Source organism: Oncorhynchus gorbuscha, linkage group LG13 (genome assembly GCF_021184085.1).
Source record: "Oncorhynchus gorbuscha isolate QuinsamMale2020 ecotype Even-year linkage group LG13, OgorEven_v1.0, whole genome shotgun sequence".
NCBI classification, from domain to species: domain Eukaryota; kingdom Metazoa; phylum Chordata; class Actinopteri; order Salmoniformes; family Salmonidae; genus Oncorhynchus; species Oncorhynchus gorbuscha.
The window spans coordinates 27,650,951-27,672,018 of NC_060185.1; the positions used below are offsets into that span (position 1 = coordinate 27,650,951).

The 21,068-nt window shown below is 42.8% G+C and overlaps 1 protein-coding gene across 2 annotated transcripts in view; it reads left to right on the forward strand.

Annotated features, from left to right (window-relative positions):
- LOC123992646 (galactosylgalactosylxylosylprotein 3-beta-glucuronosyltransferase 1-like) overlaps window positions 1-21,068 on the forward strand; it is a 114,129-nt gene that overhangs the window by 89,530 nt on the left and 3,531 nt on the right. Inside the window, exons 3-8 of one of the 2 annotated variants that reach the window (XM_046293972.1) lie at window positions 9,856-10,016; window positions 10,693-10,835; window positions 12,345-12,416; window positions 12,515-13,026; window positions 19,314-19,610; window positions 20,786-20,892. In XM_046293972.1, the coding sequence (XP_046149928.1) occupies window positions 10,724-10,835; window positions 12,345-12,416; window positions 12,515-13,026; window positions 19,314-19,610; window positions 20,786-20,872 (1,080 nt within the window). In that variant the 5' untranslated portion in view covers window positions 9,856-10,016; window positions 10,693-10,723 and the 3' untranslated portion in view covers window positions 20,873-20,892. The remainder of the gene's footprint in view (window positions 1-9,855; window positions 10,017-10,692; window positions 10,836-12,344; window positions 12,417-12,514; window positions 13,027-19,313; window positions 19,611-20,785; window positions 20,893-21,068) is intronic. The other variant, XM_046293973.1, reaches the window with a different exon arrangement.

The window sequence follows — 21,068 nt, forward strand, 5'->3', positions numbered from 1 at the left end:
ACAGTAATTGGGGACTTTGGCTCTTGAGAAGGCTTTATGTGAAGAATCCATCATCTCACCCCCATCAGGGGAACAGGCTACCATCAGGGCATGTTATGGCATCTGAGAGGAGAGGACGGTGGGGAATGTTGGCCTAAACTCCCGCTCAATATACTAACTTTAATTAACTCATGAATCTATCAAGGAGGCTCCTGGTGCTAACTCTTGGTCTATGTTTATGAGTGGGCCTGATCTATGGCTAGATTAATCATACTTCTCTGTTCCACACTGAACACTGGGACCTTACTATATTTACTTCTAAATGGTGCATGATTATGGCAATGAACTGAACAATTGTACAATCTACCGTTTTTCACCAAAAGGTCAGATTCTGACACCCATTACATTTCTAAATGTGCTGTGATAGCATTCAGTACAATGCTGATGGCTCATGTATATGAGATTCATCTCACATTTTGTAGATGTCATGGAACAAATTATTGCTAAACAAACTATTCAGTGTGTCCAGTGCCTGTGGTGTAGAATAGCAATACATCAGGCAGCATACAGCTCCACACAGTGAAATAAGCGCTTTAAAATACAATACTATTACTTTAGGACTGAGATTCAGCATTTAAAAATTGAGGCAAGACTCAGCGTAACTGATGGTGAATCACTGTATCACACAAGTCAAATAAAATAATTGCACAATGACAAAAAAATAAGAATGGATGAAGTGAATACAGTGTTGGGTGAATAAACCCTATGAATATTTTTGTGAAAAGATTCTGCTAGGTTGTACGTCACTGTTCACTCTTCACGCTGAATTGTGGTGCTCTGTGGTACAATGACGGAAAGCAGTCTCCCTCATAAAGCTTTGCTTTATCTCGGCCAGGTCGCAGTTGGAAATGAGAAGTTGTTCTCAACTGGCCTACCTGGTTAAATAAAGGTGAAATAAAAATAGAGGCAATACGTCTTGACCTTTTACTTGTTTTCCTAATCATATTAGTTTACCGCCACACATTGGTCACTATGAGACATGTCATGACATGACCTGATCTTTACCCTTTGCCCGAGGTTTCAGTTTCAGTCCCCATGGTCATAGGGAATGTCTGTGTGCTTTCTACCCAAGGTGTGAGTGCCTCATCTCAGGTTGCCTTGCCTGGCTGAGCTGTTGCACATCAATTCAAGGGGAAAGTGGTAGACAGGCTGAGGTTATCAACAGAGAATAACCTGCTTTGGAATGGGCGCCTAAATCTTTCATCAATGCTGAGGCAGCTGACTCTGGACAGGACCCCAGCCATCAATCAAGGGTAACCCACAGCTGAAAATGGCTTACTTAACTTTTCCAGAAAATTAAACAGCCATTCTCATCTACATCAAATGGGAAAGTGTACTCCCCGCCGCTCTCTTGGACTGATTAAGTTATTAAGCAGCATTAAAGTGGACAGAGTGCCAGCCTTGTGTTAAGCAAAGCAAGGAGTGTAAATCTACACAGGCTGCCTTAACAGTACGTGGAAAGGAGACGGTCTTGAGTGCCCACACCCATTAGGCACAGAGATGGATTATCTTTGATTACACGCCACCTTGCTCACTTCCGTGCAGCATAAGCCTACAATAGGGAAAGTATCATTCTTATAATAAACCATGAGAGAACATTGCAAAATAGAGAATTATTTCTGTAAAATGTATATTTTGATGGTGAGAAGAATGTAGTCACTTTGCTCTGAATTTCACATTACCAAGACATCAGTGCAACATCTACCCAGACTTGGTTGGCACTTGGTTGACTATACACAAAGCCCTGTTTGACTCTGTCACTCTCTGTAAATCATAGCCATTGGACCAGTATGTGGTGGCATTATACTCTGCTCCAAGGATACTCTATAGGCCCAAGTTGTTTTCTCCTATTCTCCTGTATGGTCTCTCTCCCTCTGGAGATGGAGAAGGCTATAATTATAATGGACGCATCTGAGCTGTATGTACAGTAAACAGAATGTAAATAGAATTCGGTGTGCTTCCGTTTCTTATATTTACTGTAGCTCATTATGTTACAGTATTTCAATTTCTTTGTATGGAGTACCTAGAAGTTATAACACAAAGCTTCAGGCTAGCACTGTATGTGCACCCTCATGAATGAATGAATGAATGGACACACACACACACACACACACACACACACACACACACACACACACACACACACACACACACACACACACACACACACACACACACACACACACACACACACACACACACACACACACACACACACACACACACACACAGGACAAAAACAATGCTCGTTCTTGCATTATTGAACCTCTTATTTACAAAAATGTAATCAATTCTTTCATACAGTATCTGGCCCATCTTGGTTTTCGATACCTGTATTAATTCTGAGAACACAATGAAAAGTAGAGATTGTAGAAACCACTCAGCCAGGCTGTCTATTCTCAGTCATTTCTAAAGCAATTAAGGCAGTGTGAATCAATACCTCACAAATCCAGAATGAAAATTTAATGACACCTCCAGGCAAAGGTATTTTTTGTTCTGTGACAGGGACATCGATAATGACCGATCGCAGCCCCTCTCTTAGAAAGTCCCCAAGACGTCACTGAAAACTGTTCCAAGGCCTGGCTAGTTGGTAGGACACCAATAAATTAATAAGTAAGAGTGAATGATTTGCCAGACAAGTACAAAATATCTCCTCTGTGGCTCTCCAACTGAATAGAGAGTACATCAAAATGATGCCCTGGTGAAATGGCTAGGAAAAGATGGTGTTATTATTGGTATCCCAGACATATGAGCAGATGGGAGCCAACGGTATCTCAAACGTCAGGGGCAGGCTCGATTACGAACATGGAATTTTGCCCCTTTAGTAAGCCTCCAATAGGCAACAGGAATCAACAGTAACCCTCCAATAGGCAACAGGAATTTACAGTAACCCTCCAATATGCAACAGGAATCAACAGTAACCCTCCAATAGGCAACAGGAATCTACAGTAACCCTCCAATATGCAACAGGAATCAACAGTAACCCTCCAATAGGCAACAGGAATCAACAGTAACCCTCCAATAGGCAACGGGAATCTACAGTAACCCCGCTAATATGCAACAGGAGTATACAGTAACCCTCCAATATGCAACAGGAATCAACAGTAACCCTCCAATAGGCAACAGGAATCTACAGTAACCCTCCAATATGCAACAGGAATCAACAGTAACCCTCCAATAGGCAACAGGAATCAACAGTAACCCTCCAATAGGCAACGGGAATCTACAGTAACCCCGCCAATATGCAACAGGAGTCTACAGTAACCCTCCAATATGCAACATGAGTCAACAGTAAACCTCCAATAGGCAACAGGAGTCTACATTAACCCTCCAATAGGCAACAGGAATCAACAGTAACCCTCCAATAGGCTACAGGAATCAACAGTAACCCTCCAATAGGCTACAGGAGTCTACAGTAACCCTCCAATAGGCAACAGGAGTCTACATTAACCCTCCAATAGGCAACAGGAAACAACAGTAACCCTCCAATAGGCTACAGGAATCAACAGTAACCCTCCAATAGGCAACGGGAATCTACAGTAACCCTCCAATAGGCAACAGTAATCTACAGAAACCCTCCAATATGCAACAGGAATCAACAGTAACCCTCCAATAGGCTACAGGAGTCTACAGTAACCCCGCCAATATGCAACAGGAGTCTACAGTAACCCTCCAATATGCAACAGGAGTCAACAGTAACCCTCCAATATGCAACAGGAGTCAACAGTAACCCTCCAATATGCAACAGGAGTCAACAGTAACCCTCCAATATGCAACAGGAGTCAACAGTAACCCTCCAATATCCAACAGGAGTCTACAGTAACCCTCCAATATGCAACAGGAGTCAACAGTAACCCTCCAATAGGCAACAGGAATCAACAGTAACCCTCCAATAGGCTACATGAATCAACAGTAACCCTCCAATAGGCAACAGGAATCTACAGTAACCCTCCAATATGCAACAGGAATCAACAGTAGCCATCCAATAGGCTACAGGAGTCTACAGTAACCCCGCCAATATGCAACAGGAGTCTACAGTAACCCTCCAATATGCAACAGGAATCTACAGTAACCCTCCAATATGCAACAGGAGTCTCTTCCATAAAGCTTTCATCTACCCTGTCCTTGCAGATTCGTAAGAATGAGTCATTGAGGGAGGGGAGGGAAGGGTGCTGATTCCATTTTTGGATATAAATCAAATACAAGTTTATTGGTCTCACACACAGTTTAGCAAATGTTATAGCGGGTGCAGTGAAATGCTTATGTTACTAGGTCCTACCAATGCAGTAAAATGTCAAACAGGTACACAATAATCAATAAAAAAAACTGAAAGAACAACAAGAAATCAAGAAATGTCAGAACGAATCTAATTAACAACCCAAATAGCACTGTAACAGGGGAGGCAGGTAGCCTAGTGGTTAGAGAGTTGGGACAGTAACTGAAAGCTTGCTGGATCGAATCCCAGAGCTGACAAGGTAAAAATCTGTAGTTCTGCTCCTGAATAAGGCAATTAACCCACTGTTTCCCAGTAGGTTGTCATTGTAAATAAGAATATGTTCTTAACTGTCTTGAATAGTTAAATACAGATCAAATAAAAACATTAATCTAAATGTAATCTATATGTATATGCACTGGATGAATTTACAGAAGAAATACTAGGAATGATATGTAAAGAAGCAGATTTACATTACTTTAGAGTGAGCCTTGACAAAAATTCAGTATATAAATAAATATATCTAAACAGTGTAACTCAAATGCAATGAACAGTAGTAGAAATATTAGAATGGGCTACACTACTGGTCAAAAGTTTTAGAACACCTACTCGTTCAAGAGTTTTTCTTTATTTTTTACTATTTTCTACATTGTAGAATAATAGTGAAGACATCAAAACTATGAAATAACACATGTGGAATCTTGTAGTAACCAAAAAAGTGTTAAACAGATCAAAATATATTTTATATTATTCAAATAGCCACCCTTTGCATTGATGACAGCTTTGCACAGTATTGGCATTCTCTCAACCTGCTTCACCTGGAATGCTTTTACAACAGTCTTGAATGAGTTCCCACACATGCTGAGCACTTGTTGGCTGCTTTTCCTTCACGCTGCGGTCCGACTCATCCCAAACCATCTCAGTTTGGTTGCGGTCGGGGGATTGTGGAGGCTAGGTCATCTGAAGCAGCACTCTATCGATCTCCTTCTTGGTAAAATAGCCCTTACACAGCCTGGGTGTGTATTGGGTCATTGTCTTGGAATTCTCTCAACCAGCTTCATCACCTAGAATGCATCACCTAGAATGCATCACCTAGAATGCATTTCAATGAACAGGTGTGCCTTGTTGTTAAGTTAATTTGTGGAATTTCTTCCCTTCTTAATGCATTGTGTTGTGACAAGGTGTGTGTGTGTGGGGGGGGTGATACAGAAGATAGCCCTATTTGGTAAAACACCAAGTCCATATTATGGCAAGAACAGCTCATATAAACAAATAGAAACGACAGCCCATCATTACTTTAAGACATGAAGGTCAGTCAATACGGAACATTTCAAGAACTTTGAAAATTTCTTCAAGTGCAGTTGCAAAAACCATCAAACGCTACGATGAAAATGTCTCTCATGAAGACCGCCACAGGAATGGAAGACCTAGAGTTACCTCTGCAGCAGAGGATAAGTTCATTAGAGTTACCAGCCTCAGAAATTGCAGCCCAAATAAATGTTTCACAGAGTTCAAGTAAGAGAATACATCTCAACATCAACTGTTCAGAGGAGACTGTGTGAATCATGGTCATGGTCGAATTGCTGCTAAGAAACCAATACCAAAGAACACCAATAATAAGAAGAGACTTGCTTCGGCCAAGAAACACGAGGGATGGACATTAGACTTGTGGAAATTTGTCTTTTGGTCTGGAGTCCAAATTGACGATTTTTGGTTCCATCCGCTGTGTCTTTGTGAGACACAATGTCGGTGAATGGATGATCTCCGAAGGTGTATTTCCCACCGTAAAGCATGGACGAGGAGGTGTTATGGTGAGTGACACTGTCTGTGATTTATTTAGAATTCAAGGCACAGTTAACCAGCATGGCTACCACAGCATTCTGCAGCGATATGCCATTCCATCTGGTTTGGGCTTAGTGGGGCTATCATTGTTTTTCAACAGGACAATGACCCAATACACACCCAGGCTGTGTAAGGGCTATTTTACCAAGAAGGAGATCGATAGAGTGCTGCTTCAGATGACCTAGCCTCCACAATCCCCCGACCGCAACCAAACTGAGATGGTTTGGGATGAGTCGGACCGCAGCGTGAAGGAAAAGCAGCCAACAAGTGCTCAGCATATGTGGGAACTCATTCAAGACTGTTGTAAAAGCATTCCAGGTGAAGCAGGTTGAGAGAATGCCAATACTGTGCAAAGCTGTCATCAAGGCAAAGGGTGACTATTTGAATAATCTCAAATATAAAATGTATTTTAATTTGTTTAACACTTTTTTGGTTACTACATGATTCCATATGTGTTATTTCATAGTTTTGATGTCTTCACTATTATTCTACAATGTAGAAAATATTCAAAATAAAGAAAAACCCTTGAATGAATAGGTGTTCTAAAACTTTTGACCGGTAGTGTATGTTGAGAATACAGTATAAAAATACACAGTACAAAACCCCAGAGCAAAATTGATAGAATTGCAGGAAATTTTCTTCCGGACCTAAATTTGGAATATAAATAATATACATGTACGTGAATGATATGTAGAGACAGTATGTGAATAGAAAAGGAGTACAGCAGTAGTTGTATAGGATGAGCCTTGACTAGAATACAGCATATACATATAAAGTGGGTAAAACAGTATGTAAACATGATTAAATTGACTCGTGTTCAATGACTTTATGTAGGGCAGCAGTCTCTAAGGTGCAGGGTAGAGTACTGGGTGGTAGTCGGCTAGGGACCATGTCTGAGTTTCAGGGCAGGGTAATGGGTGGAGGCCGGCTAGTGGTGACTGTTTAACAGCCTGATGTATAATAATAACAGCCTTGTGGTATATTGTGACCTACTATACATTCTCATATAGACCGGAGACGTGGAAAAAGGATGAGAGAAGATAACGATGTGTCAGACTTGTGTAGAGTTTAAATTATGTAACTTCAATGTGAATTGCTGTATCCTATCATAAATTGGAATTTTACTACCCTCAAATGGTACATTTGCACCTCACATCCCTTATTCTCACCCCCTGTAGGTACAAAATATGGAAATATGTGTTTTGTAGTGTGCTCCTCTCCCATTTCCTGTTGTTGCAGTCATCAGGGGTGGGGTCAAAGGCTATGTAGTTCAGTACCTCCCAATCAGTGCAGCTGCTCTCTATAGTACTGTGCATTACTAACATGTAGCTACTTAACCAGCAGCAGGTACTCCCTCCATTCCTCCCTTCACGCCTGGTTAGAAGTTGTTGATGTGAAACGCTGTCGAGCGCACTGTCAGACATTGATTTTAGCAGTCTCCAGATCAAACACACATTTGTATTGCTTAATTTTCACATTTGTTAAGCAGTGCCATTTCTACTGTTCACCATAGTGGGGGGAGAGAAAAACACCAGCACATTCTACTCAGTTCTACAATCTAATCTGCCTGGTATTAAACTGAGACTACTAACTACTCTACCTGGTATTGAGCTGGGACTATTACCGTAGTCTACCTGGTATTGAGCTGGGACTACTAACTAGTCTACCTGGTATTGAGCTGGGACTACTACCGTAGTCTACCTGGTATTGATCTGGGACTACTACCTAGTCTACCTGGTATTGAGCTGGGACTACTACCGTAGTCTACCTGGTATTGAGCTGGGACTACTAACTAGTCTACCTGGTATTGAGCTGGGACTACTACCGTAGTCTACCTGGTATTGAGCTCAGACATTGGGCATTGAGAGACATGCAGAGATTAGACTTCAGCGTCTTCAGCTTTCTCATGTCAGCAGATGTGAATTTGGGAATATTTTGACTTTGTTTTTCTAATGATTTCTTGATGATTAAGACCATAGCATGTTCATCCTTTTCAATCAAGATGTATAACATAACACTTAGGAGAGAAGCTGAAGGCTGTCCGGATGCATCTGTTATCTAGTTCTCTTTGATAAAGGAAAGGCAGGCTGAACTGTTGACAGTTTGTTGTGCTGTACAATGTCCAGGTTGTTTGTCTTATTCTGATCCATCACAATGTGTTGAGCTGAGGAAAGGGAACGTTCTCTTGCAGCACTCCCATTGAGAAACATGTAACCTGTGCATCACTGTGTGAGCATGGATGCAGCGATGACAGAGGAAAGCACAGATATTTTTGTCAATACAGTGAAGTATTCTCCATCTGTTCCACTTACAGTGAGTCCATTCAAAATAGTGTTCCTGATTGCCATGCTTTCATCTGCTTGGTCGGAATTCTCAGAAAACATTCTGTAAATTGGACGAGCTTGGTCGTTGTGAGGAGAGATTGTTTAGAAATCTTGTATATTTCAAGCAAATACACTCCCAAACGAATTACCAGGTCAGAGGCAATTTGCATTTATACCATGCCTCTATAAAAAAAAAATGGGCCCCTGTTGTTTGCTCTGACGGATATAAAAGAAACATCTTTGCAGTTCATTTGATCTTCCATCACAAAGTGTCTAAAATTATACACCCAGTCAATCTGCAGCCGACCAATATCTGAGCTGCAGCATACACAGACATTCTGGCTCACCGTGGCATTCATTCATTCCCATGCTTTTGGACGAGATAGGATGCTAATGGTTTCATAACATCACCATTCTCCATCCACAGCACCAGAATCTTGGCAAGAGAAGTGGCTGTATGCTCTTCTCCCAGTATCCATATCTTAGGGAGAAATTAAAACAACCTGTCACTGTCACAGATTCCTTCTGTAAACAGGACCCACTGGGCACAGACGTCAGTTCAACATCTAGTTTCGATTCACATTTGGTTGAGTTGTCAACTAACCCGAATTCACTTCGAAATCAACAGAAATTGTTACCTGCCATTGGATTTAGTTTCAAAGTTAGTTGAACAAAAATAGAACTGCCTTGACGTTGATAGCTTTTTGCAAATCCCATAAGTTTCCCACATTGATTCAACATCATCACGTAGATCAGGGATCCACAACTAGATTCAGCCACTGGCCGATTATTTTCTTGAGTGGATGGTTGGGGGTCAGTGACATGATCACACAAATAAAGAAGCCCAAGCAAAGAAGCCCAAGCAGATATAATATTTTACTAAAACATAATTCTTTCAAACCTTGCTTATATTTGTATACGATCACATATCTCTCTATTATGCGTGGGAATACTTGGAAACAGATTTCCAAAATGTAAATCACATGGAGTTGATTTCCTGGTGTTTTGACAGGTGTTTTTGACAGTGAAGCCCTGACGTGGAAACGATGATGATTCAAGCAGTTTTTGCCCAGTGATGAATGACGTTAGCCCTAATTGGAGTTCTGTACTGTAGTCCTCTGACGCTCCTGCTCTTGAATGGTAGTTCTGTGATGGTTGAGACAGGGACATTACATTGTGGATGCACATGCAGTTGAGGTAGATTGCTAGGCAACCTTTTCCGATACTCGAGTACAGTTATTGACTCCTAGAGTTGACACAAGAATGAAGCTCACTGAGTTGATGTTGTCATCTTTGGAGTGCTGGTAAACATGGGGCTGTGTTTCTGGAAGGGTTTGGTCTGAATGGCATCCTAATGTGACTGATGTCATGTCTTCCTATAATGTGACTGATGACATAATGCGGTGACTAAGCCCTGACCGGTTGTTTTCCATCCAGCTCTCCGGGTGGTGTTTCCTGGGTGTGTCAGGAGGAGGCATGGCTGGTTGAGATGTCGTGGACGATCACACCACTCAGCTAGACGTGCTGCTGCTGCGCTGTGTGGGCCTGGCTCCTGCAGCTGCACCATTGATGGTGCCGTGATCCAGTTCTAACCGTGGGTGAGGAATCATAGTCATTTACCATACTCATCAACATGTTTAGCACACTACATTCAGCCATTGTAATATGGCCATAGGTCCGCTTATGATAGGCTTTAATGAGTGCATGATACCATAGTAGTCTCACAGCACGTATGCCTTCCACAGCACAAACACATTGATCCATAAGTCTAATCACTGATATTCCAAAGCAATGAAATGTGCATATTGAAAAGGGGCAAAATGATTTGTTCCACATAGTGTCTGTCTGTATAAAGTTGTAGATACTCAGGCAGCACAACAATGGCAATTTCCTCTGAGGACTTCCCATTGCCTGCTCTCCACTTGACGCAGTAAAAAACTGCTTAAAACTCTTCTTGACCCATTTCTTTATCCGTGGAAGGCTTTTATGGGGCTTATGTTTATGTGTCAGATGCATTCACACTTTGGAAATGAAGCCTTCTGCCTGACAGCATGTATATAAATGGAGTATTTATACGCCGCGAAGATAAACAGAATTGACGAGGTATTATATCGCTGTGCTAAAAGACTGTCAGCTTCCTCAGGGTAGAAAAAGTCAGTGGCTCTCTCAGCCAACCCACCACATCTTGTCATTTTGAAATAAAATTCAGAGTGGATAATTTAACTAGAGGCCTTTGTTGCTGACATGTTTGTCGCTCCTCCTCTCTCCTGGCAGGTAATGACGAGACATAAAACCAATCCTGGAGATGCCGAAGAGAAGAGACATTCTTGCCATCGTGTTGATAGTGTTACCGTGGACTCTGCTCATCACCGTTTGGCACCAAAGCGCAATCGCTCCGCTGCTCGCCATCCGCAAGGGTACATCCTCCACTTTCTCATAGGTCCTCTGTTGAATGGTGTAGAAATATTCAATACTCATCCAATCCAATCAGGTCACATGCTCAGTTACAGAATATAATGTACAGTACATACAGTACAATACATGCCTTCCACAGGGTCTGTTACAGATCCCTATGTGGTGGTGTGTGCATTATCAGACTGTAACATAGGTCATTTGTCAGTTAAGTGCCCTTTGATTCACACAGTCCCATCTGCAGCTTGTGCTTGGTGCTATGGTCTTCAGCAGTCATTCAGCTAATCTATTTAGCAGTTAAACTGTTGCAGACTTTTCATATCAAAAGGAGACTAAATTAATTTCTAATGCCCTTTAATCAGCATTTGAAATAATAATCACTGTTCCCTAATAGCTCCCAGGAAGGCTTTATTGAATCTCCTGAGTCAATCAATGTGTTTGTGCGGCTTCCACATACTGTACACAAGCCTGAGATGTTACCACACTCTCACATTATGACCCCCCCCCATAAATGTGGCCCTAAGTTAAATAATAAACCAACAGTGTGAGTACAGTACTCTGTCTGGTGAACAGAACCATATTCAAAAGGTCAAATGCAGCTGTTTTTATCTCAATATCAAATCCTTTCTGTGTAACAATGAGGTACCTTACTATTATTTTTTCAAAGTAAAATTGTCAAAAAGAAACAAAAATAGCAATATCTCAAGCAAGGATTTTGCTAGAACTGTCTGGGAGTGTTCTGAGTGAGGAGCCTAATTGGATGAACCTAATGGGAGGGATATGTAACCTGAAGCTAGCCATTTTGGCAGAGAGGTTTGAAACTCTTTGTTATTGGTCTATTAACGTATACCGCCCGGTGATGTAGCCAGGTAGGCCAACATTTCTGGTATTTTCAAACAGCTCTTACACTAAAACAGCATTTCACAATGTCACAGTATTATACCAACCTCAGTGTGGCAATATATATATATATAAAACGCAGAATCATTTTATTTTTGACAGCACTGGGCTTTTAAGGTGATAGTAAATCAATAGCGTTCTTTGTCTCTTTCCATTTGCCATCAAGGTAATATAGGCAGGTTTCCACAAATCATCTGGAGCCTTCTCCTTGTTTGGTCTTAAAAGGAGCAGGGGGTTGCCAGATTGCTTTCTGTCAGCCACCGCAGAACATCTGGCCATCAGAAGATTGTGTTAATCTACTGTGTGACGCAGAAATACAATTTTTATGTCTGAAAGAGGATCCTCCGCTCTAACTGAGCACCGATAAAGATTGCCATTAGCTATGGAACAATGTGGGGAGAAATTAACTATGTTAATGATCCAATAATGATATTCTATCCATCATAGAGGGCTATGGGGGCCACATAATCATAGCTCCACTACTGGAATAGACCCTGTCCCTGCCACGGCTGTTCCAGCTGAATGAGTAGGGGCAGCCAGGGGAACCGCTGCCCTAACCAAACTGTAGCCATGATGTCCCCTCACCTCACGCTGCCTGCTTTTGCTTTTTGCAGCCTGTCACCACCTAGTAAAAGAGATCTTTATCATACCAGAGAGGCTTGCAGTCCATCGACACCGACTCGCAGGTACTTGCCTCTTGCATTGTGTCACCTGAGATTATACAGCGGGCGACCCCGCTCCCGGGGCGTGCTAATGCCTTACATGTCTTCCTGTTCCCCTGCAGATGACGGAGCCGACAGAGGGCGGAGGGAGGCGGGCCAGTCCAGCGACTCTAAGGAGTACTGCTCCTCTGATAAGGACATAGTGGAGGTGGTGAGGACGGAGTATGTGTACACGCGGCCACCGCCATGGTCCGATGGGTTGCCCACCATCCACATAATCACCCCCACCTACAGCCGCCCGGTCCAGAAGGCAGAGCTGACGCGGCTGGCCAACACCTTCCTCCACGTGGCCAACCTGCACTGGATCCTGGTGGAAGACTCTCAGAGGAGGACCCCGCTCGTTACACGCATGCTCCGGGAAACGGGTCTCAACTACACCCACCTGAACGTGGAGACTCCCAGGAACTATAAGCTGCGTGCAGACACGCGGGATCCCAGGATACCCCGGGGCACCATGCAGAGGAACCTGGCACTGCGCTGGCTCAGAGAGACCTTCAACTCCAACAGCAGCCAGGCAGGCATTGTCTACTTCGCTGATGACGACAACACCTATAGCCTGGAGCTGTTTGAGGAGGTCAGTACAGGCCTGGGGCTCGCTGGCATCTCATGGACACATACGGTCCACTAGATTCACTTTTGTGTCACTGAATATAATGTTAGTGGGGTGTTTACGGCACATAATGTACGTATTTTTGTTATTTGATTTATTTCAACAGCTACTCCTACTCCTAGTACAGTAGTAATATATTGTCGTTATTACCTGAAATATTTTGATTCCCACTGCCAACAACAGTGGTCTGAGGATAAGTTTGAACTGAGTAGTCAGTGCCTCAGGCCATCCATTTTGACTCAAGACAGATTGGCTTGAATGGATGCTGTTAGGCCCTGAGGCATTAGCCTCAGGTCTTGTTAGTGTGAAGGGGGCAAGTTGTAAATGGTGCGATCCATATCGATGGGTCGGTTATTACCTTTCCCTGGAAATCAGGCAGAGTGCTCTCCCTCTCTCTATAATCCTTCCATCACTTACACCCAGCACCAGCATTCTTTATAGGGGGGAGTAACAACCTATAGGGCTGAGCTTGAGCTAGCTGCCTCTGGGCTGACCGATAGAGAGTCAGTGAGAAACCACTCCAACCCAACTGACAGAGCAGTAAATATCAGACCATTCTCATCGACCTGCTAACAGGTGTAAGTCATGGAGGGGATGGCTATAACAGCTACATGTGAAGAGGTTGAAAGTAGACATCGATCTAAGAGATTGCAGTTGGATATGCCATGTTGTTGTGATGTGGACTTGAATTAACCTGAATGGAAAGATGCCAGCTTGTTCAGCTTGACCTGACATTTGAAATATGAAAACTGGTACAAATTAAATCATTCATACACTCATGTAAAATAGATGCTATCCAGAACCTAAAAGGGTTCTTCTGCTGTCCCCATAGGAGAACCCTTTGAAGAACCATTTTTGGTTCCAGAAAGAACCCTTTTGAGTCCAGATTGTAACCCAAAAGGGTTCTGAGGGTTTTCCATGGAACCCAAAAGAGTTCTGTCTGGAACCAAAAAGTGTTCTACGTTGAACCAAAAAGGGTTATCTTATGCTGACAGCTGAAGAACCCTTTTGGAAACCTTTTTTCTAAGAGTGTAATATCATGAACTCTTGCCCAGAGTTGTCAGTAATGTGATAATACGACAGGTTACAAAAACAACGGCTGAATCAAATACATACAGCAAGGAACTGTAATGGCCAACCTAACCTTCTGTTGTTGCTCCATTACATCATATTAAGCAGATTCTCTCACCCAGAGCAGAAGCAAAATTGTGCTTCTCTACCCTCCGTTATAAGTCCAGACCAAACCATAGGAAACATTCCATGTCGAGAGACATGGGTAGAGACTAGAGGTCGACCAATTATGATTTTTCAACTCCGATACCAATACCGATTATTGGAGGACCAAAAAAGCCGATAGCGATTAATCGGCAGATTTAAAAATTAAAAATAAAAGTATTTGAAATAATGACAATTACAACAATACTGAATTAACACTTATTTTAACTTAATATAATACATCAATAAAATCAAGTAGATAATGAAACATGTTCAATTTGGTTTAAATAATGCAAAAACAAAGTGTTGGAGAAGAAAGTAAAAGTGCAATATGTGCTATGTAAGAAAGCTAACGTTTAAGTTCCTTGCTCAGAACATGAGAACATATGAAAGCTGGTGGTTCCTTTTAACATGAGTCTTCAATATTCCCAGGTAAGCAGTTTTAGGTTGTAGTTATTATAGGACTATTTCCCTCTATACCATTTGTATTTCATTAACCTTTGACTATTGGATGTTCTTATAGGCACTTTAGTATTGCCAGTGTGACACTATAGCTTCAGTCCCTCTCCTCGCTCCTCCCTGGGCTCGAACCAGCAACACAACGACAACAGCCACAACATCGAAGCAGCCTTACCCATGCAGAGCAAGGAAAACAACCACCCCAAGGATCAGGGCGAGTGAAGTTTGAAATGCTATTAGTGCGAGCTAACTAGCCAGCCATTTCACTTCGGTTACACCAGCCTCATCTCGGGAGTTGATAGGTTTGAAGTCATAAACAGCGCAATGCTTGACACACAACTAAGAGCTGCTGGCAAAATGCACGAAAGTGCTGTTTGAATGAATGTTTACGCGCCTGCTTCTGCCTACCACCGCTCAGTCAGATACTTAGATACTTGTATGCTCAGTCAGTTATATGCAACACAGGACACGCTAATATCTAGTAATATCATCAACCATGTGTAGTTAACTAGTGATTATGATTGATTGTTTTTTATAAGATAAGTTTAATGCTAGCTAGCAACTTACCTTGGCTTACTGCATTTGCGTAACAGGCAGTCTCCTTGTGGAGTGCAACGAGAGAGAGGCAGGTCGTTATTGCGTTGGACTAGTTAACTGTAAGGTTGCAAGATTGAATCCCCCGAGCTGACAAGGTGAAAATCTATCTTTCTGCCCTTGAACGAGGCAGTTAACCCACCGTTCCTAGGCCGTCATTGAAAATAAGAATGTGTTCTTAACTGACTTGCCTAGTTAAATAAAGATTAAATAAAAAAATTGGCAAATCGGCGCCCAAAAATACAGATTTCCAATTGTTAGGAAAACTTGAAATCGGCCCTAATTAATCGGCCATTCCGATTAATCGGTCGACCTCTAGTAGAGACTCTGCTGTGAATTGTTAAAAGTAAAATAAGTTATAGTTTCACAAAAGTATGTGGACACCCCTTCAAATGAGTGGATTAGGCTATTTCATCCACACCCGTTGCTGACAGGTGAGCACACCGTCATGCAATCTCCATAGACAAACATTGGGAGTGGAATGCCCTTACTGAAGAGCTCAGTGGCATTCAACGTGGCACCGTCATGGGATGCCACCTTTCCATCAAGTCAGCTTGTCAAATTTCTGCCCTGCTAGAGCTGCCCGATCAACTGTAATTGCTGTTATTGTGAAGTGGAAATGTCTAGCAACAACAACTGCTCAGCCACGAAGTGGTAGGCCACACAAGCCACCGAGTGCTGAAACATGTAGAGCGTAAAAATCGTCTGTCCTCGGTTGCAACACTCACTACCAAGTTCCAAACTGCCTCTAGAAGCAACTTCAGCACAATAACTGTTCGTCTGGAGCTTCATGGAATTAGTTTCCATGGCCGAGCAGCCGCGCACAAGCCTAAGATTACTATGTGCGATGTCAAGTACACCGGCTGGAGTGGTGTAAAGCTCGCCACCATTGGACTCTGGAGCAGTGGAAACGCGTTCTCTGGAGTGATGAATCATGATCCACCATCTGGCAGTTCGACAGACAAATCTGGGTTTAGTGGGTGCCAGGAGAACGCTACCTCCCCCAATGCATAGTGCCAACGGTAAAGTTTAAAGAGGAATAATGGTCTGGGGCTGTTTTTCACAGAGCCCTGACCTCAACCCCATCGAACACCTTTGTGATGAATTGGAACGCAGACAGCGAGCCAGGCCTAATCCCCAACATCAGTGCCCACTCACTAATGCTCTTGTGGCTGAATGGAAGTCCTCACAGCAATGTTCTAACATCTATTGGAAAGCCTTCCCAGAAGAGTGGAGGCTGTAATATCAGTAAAGGGGGGACCAAGTTAAAGGGGGGACCATGATTTTGGAATGAGATGTTCGATGAGCAGGTGTCCACATACTTTTGGTCATGTAGAGTAGCTCATGAAATATGCATCTGCCATAGTTAAACTTCATCACTGTAAAGGGGTGCATTAATTATTAAGCTTTCATAAAAAAATGCTTTTGTTGCCTTTCCAAAGCCACAAGGAGTATTTACAGGCAGTGTCTGCTTCTCTATTTTTATCATATCTATCCTTCTCTATTCTCCTTCAGCATCCACATTCAACATTGTGAACCAGATCACTGAGAATACAATATCACCTAAATTGAATGCTTTTTTAAATGATAAAATAAGTATTGGATATAAAAGGTATATATAATGATATTGCCGCTGGGGCGGCAGCGTAGCCTAGTGGTTAGCCGGAAGGTTGCGAGTTCAAACCCCTGAGCTGACAAGGTACAAATCTGTCTTTCTGCCCCTGAACAGGCAGTTCTGTGCCCCTGAACAGGCAGCACTGTTCCCAGGCCGTCATTGAAAATAAGAATATTTTCTTAACTGACTTGCCTGGTTAAATAAAGGTAAAATTTAAAAAAATTAAAATCATGTGGTGTACTGATGAAAATGGGCCACAGTTTAGGAGTTGAACTAACCATTTTCTACTGTGTTCTCTATGGACTAAGCCACCAATTCCATCTATTAAAGACAGATAATCAACCTATAGCAGTATCAGCCTGTTCTGATGACAACTCACTTTAGAGCCTCTGTGAACCAGTTCAGATCCCCATCTCCTCCGCTTCAGATGGATTAATACACCTGGAGAGTTTGGGATTAGTTCCCTTTGTTGTGCTCCGACTTCAAAACATAGGCAGGCTGTCTCTGTGGGCCTCCCCAAGTAAAGGAAACATAGCTTACACACACACAGAGAGAGAGAGAGAGAGAGAGAGAGAGAGAGAGAGAGAGAGAGAGAGAGAGAGAGAGAGAGAGAGAGAGAGAGAGAGAGAGAGAGAGAGAGAGAGAGAGAGAGAGAGAGTTAAAGAACACTTCAAGTCCATGAAAATTGGGCAGCACTTTATGGCATTTTCACTTGCTCAGCTCTAAAAAGAGGAGAGACGGGGTACTGTTTTAGCAATGATTCCCATCAGTGGCAGCTTTGGAAACATTCATTTTCACATTGTAGCATGGAGGGAGAGGGGCAACCCCCTTCACGATGCTTGAGCCAGTTCCATTCCAGAACCTACCCATTGAGGAAAACAGCTATTTCACTCGTAGGAAAGATGCATGATCTAAACTTGTGATAAAGGTCAGTTGTCTTATGTAGAAAAATCACATGACCCTTGGGAGAGGGTGATGTCATCCCTAACACCCTATCATACTGTTAAGGGAATTTTTATCAATAATGACTAATTATGTATACATTTCAATCAGGACTGACTAATCAGAATATTATTATATTACTGTATATGTATGAATTTTCTTTATAATCCTAGTACTGAATATAATGTGTGTAAATATAATCAAGAATTAGAACAATGACTGTCTGTTCCTTGGAAGAAATGAATGTACTTATAGCCAGACTGGCTAGAAGGCTTATCTACACAGGCTGGCCTTGGCTCGGTCATAAATTATCTAAATTAGGCGATGTGGGAAGGCTTGAGAACTATACAGCCTTTGTACCAGTGTCAAGAAGAGACGGAATAGTTAGAAAACGCTGACGTAATTTTCAGTTTATAACCTGTGGTAAAATGTATCATGGGCAGTACTCTCGAGAATAAACGCAGCTGGTTGATTTTAAAGACTGATCTCTGTCCATTTTATACAAATAAGATTCTTACAAATTCTTATGAATTGACAGAGTGTTTAATTTTAATTGGGTATTAAAACATAGAGGAATTGAATTCCTGTAACACATACAAAGTGTTATTTGGGTGACTAGCCTGGCAAAGTCCTGGTCTCGGTGGCCCAGATGTGTTTCCAAACTGCACTCATAAACCCGGGCCTCCTCCATCCTGTTCTCACGCACACATCTCCTCTCTGATCCCCTGGGCTGGTGGGTTATCATCAGATACGGCTAGAATACTGGGACACAGCGCGAGCCCCGTTTCCAGAGTGTTTTCCCACCCAGCACACACACACATCCCCTCTCCCTGCTAAACACCTCATTTAAAAAGCACTTCCACAACACCAGCACCTTTATTATTGCTACTGCATTGAGTGTGGATAAATTACTCAACAGTTCAGCCCTCCTCATTAGAACACTTCCTTTCATGATTTGGGCGGCTCTCTTTCGCTGCTAGTGGTGCAGAAATACAGTCGACAAAGAGCGGGCAGCCAGGAGATTGTTTGATACTGGAAGATTAAAGGACAAACCTGAGCCTCTGAGGAATGGAAGAGGCTCGGCACCTTTCAACCAACCTGCTCTTCTTCTCCCAATCCACTCTCTATAATGGTCCTGGTCCTCAAACCCACTTAGCTCTGTCCACGTTTACTCTTCTTAGGCTGGATCCATCACAGTGGCCATGCAAGGCTTCTGTGATACATGTAACATACACACCATAGCTTTCAGATTAACTGGCTCGATTTGTATCATTGTTTGGAATTAAAACTATTGTATCCTGTAATTAATCTATATTGCCTTGTTGGCACATCTCATATAGACACTGATACACTGATCCTGTTCATTAAAAATACAAACAGTGCAAAGATGCTTAACTCTCTCTGTCCTCTCTTCTTCTCTATCCAGATGAGGTCAACAAGGAAGGTGTCTGTATGGCCTGTGGCCTTTGTTGGTGGTCTGCGCTACGAGTCTCCCAAGGTCAACGCAGCAGGCAAGGTGTACGGCTGGAAGACTGTATTTGACCCTCACCGGCCCTTTGCCATCGACATGGCGGGCTTTGCCATCAACCTGCGGCTCATCCTCTTCAAGCCCCAGGCCTACTTCAAGCTGCGAGGAGTGAAGGGAGGCTACCAGGAGAGCAGCCTTCTCCGGGAGCTGGTCACACTCAACGACCTGGAGCCCAAAGCATCTAATTGCACTAAGGTAGATAGAGCAAAATAAATGCTTTATTTTTGCATGTTATACTCTGTCATTTTACACCAGAATATAATAATTTTACCTGGTGGTATTTTATATAATGTCAGGCAAATGTGAAATACATACTCTGATGATCCTCTGGTGGATCCAACCTTAGTGCAGAGGCAGTGGCAAGTTCACTCTCTCCAAAACAACTTCATATATAACCAGGTGCTAAAAATGTCAGTGGATCCATTAGGTAACTGGCAGGCTCCCCTCACATAGTGGGTGTGATTGTAAACGGCTTCAGGCCACTGTGTGGTGTTTCATGCCCATTTCATCTCCGGCCTCGCTGTTCCCTGCCTGGCCCTGGCCCTAGCCCCAGCTGCTAAGCCTCTCCCTGGGCAGAGGAGTCACCCAGGGGCCTTAGCCCACCACCACTCACACTCACATAATGGGATATTCAGCCTGATTATATTCAGGACTCCTGGAGGGGAGTAGATGAAAAGAGCTGGGGGGGGGGGGCATCCTAGCATGCATTCAGCCCAGATGAGCACAGGGCGAGGGATGAGTCGTGCTCCGGCAACTCTCCTCCTTATAATCTACCTCTTCAGACGCAAGTGTGACTATTAACCTCATCTACACCTGGGTAAAGTGGGAGTTGGCTCCTGGTGGAGGGAGCTCAAACACACCCCATGCATAATTCATTACTGAGGTGAAGGAGATGAAAGGTAGGGCTGCTCAGAGACTGAGGGGAAGAAAATGAGCTCTATACGTCGATTCATTTCCACCATCACTCTCCTGGATGTGAGTCCGGTCTCCAGAGCCAAATCATCCCACTCCAAAGGCTTGATTGGGGCTATAGTTACCGGTACGTGACGCACCCAAAATAACCAAGTTGCATCACTTACAAAGAGCAAAAAAAGAGCAAGTTTTTATTTTTCCACTACAGGAGCACTCTCTATTCACTATCATAAAATGTTGAGCAAGGTCGAGCTGACACACAGGAGTACAATCTTATAGATAGTTTTCCTATTGTACCATCTGTACTGTTCTTGTTGCTATATCTAGGAGTAGATGCTCAGAAGAACATCACCACCGCCCATGCAGAGAGGAAAGGAGAGAGAAGGAGTAGATGGGTGTGTGTTCGATCCTGAGAGTGCTGCCTGATGCTGATTCTTCTCTCTGATATTTCTCTACAGATTCTCGTTTGGCACACTAGGACAGAAAAACCTGTCCTTGTAAATGAGGGAAAGAAAGGATTTACAGACCCCAATGTGGAGATTTGACGTTGTCTCCTCGGGCGATGGTAAAGAGATCAATTATTCAAATCTCAGACTTATTTTACTAATTTATATACAAATATTTGTATGACCTTTGGTGAACAGGGAAATGGTATACCAATGATAAGCACATTTTGGGATATTGTTTAAATTATCCATTGCTTTTACAGACACCCACATGTTTGGGCTAAAAGAGTTATTA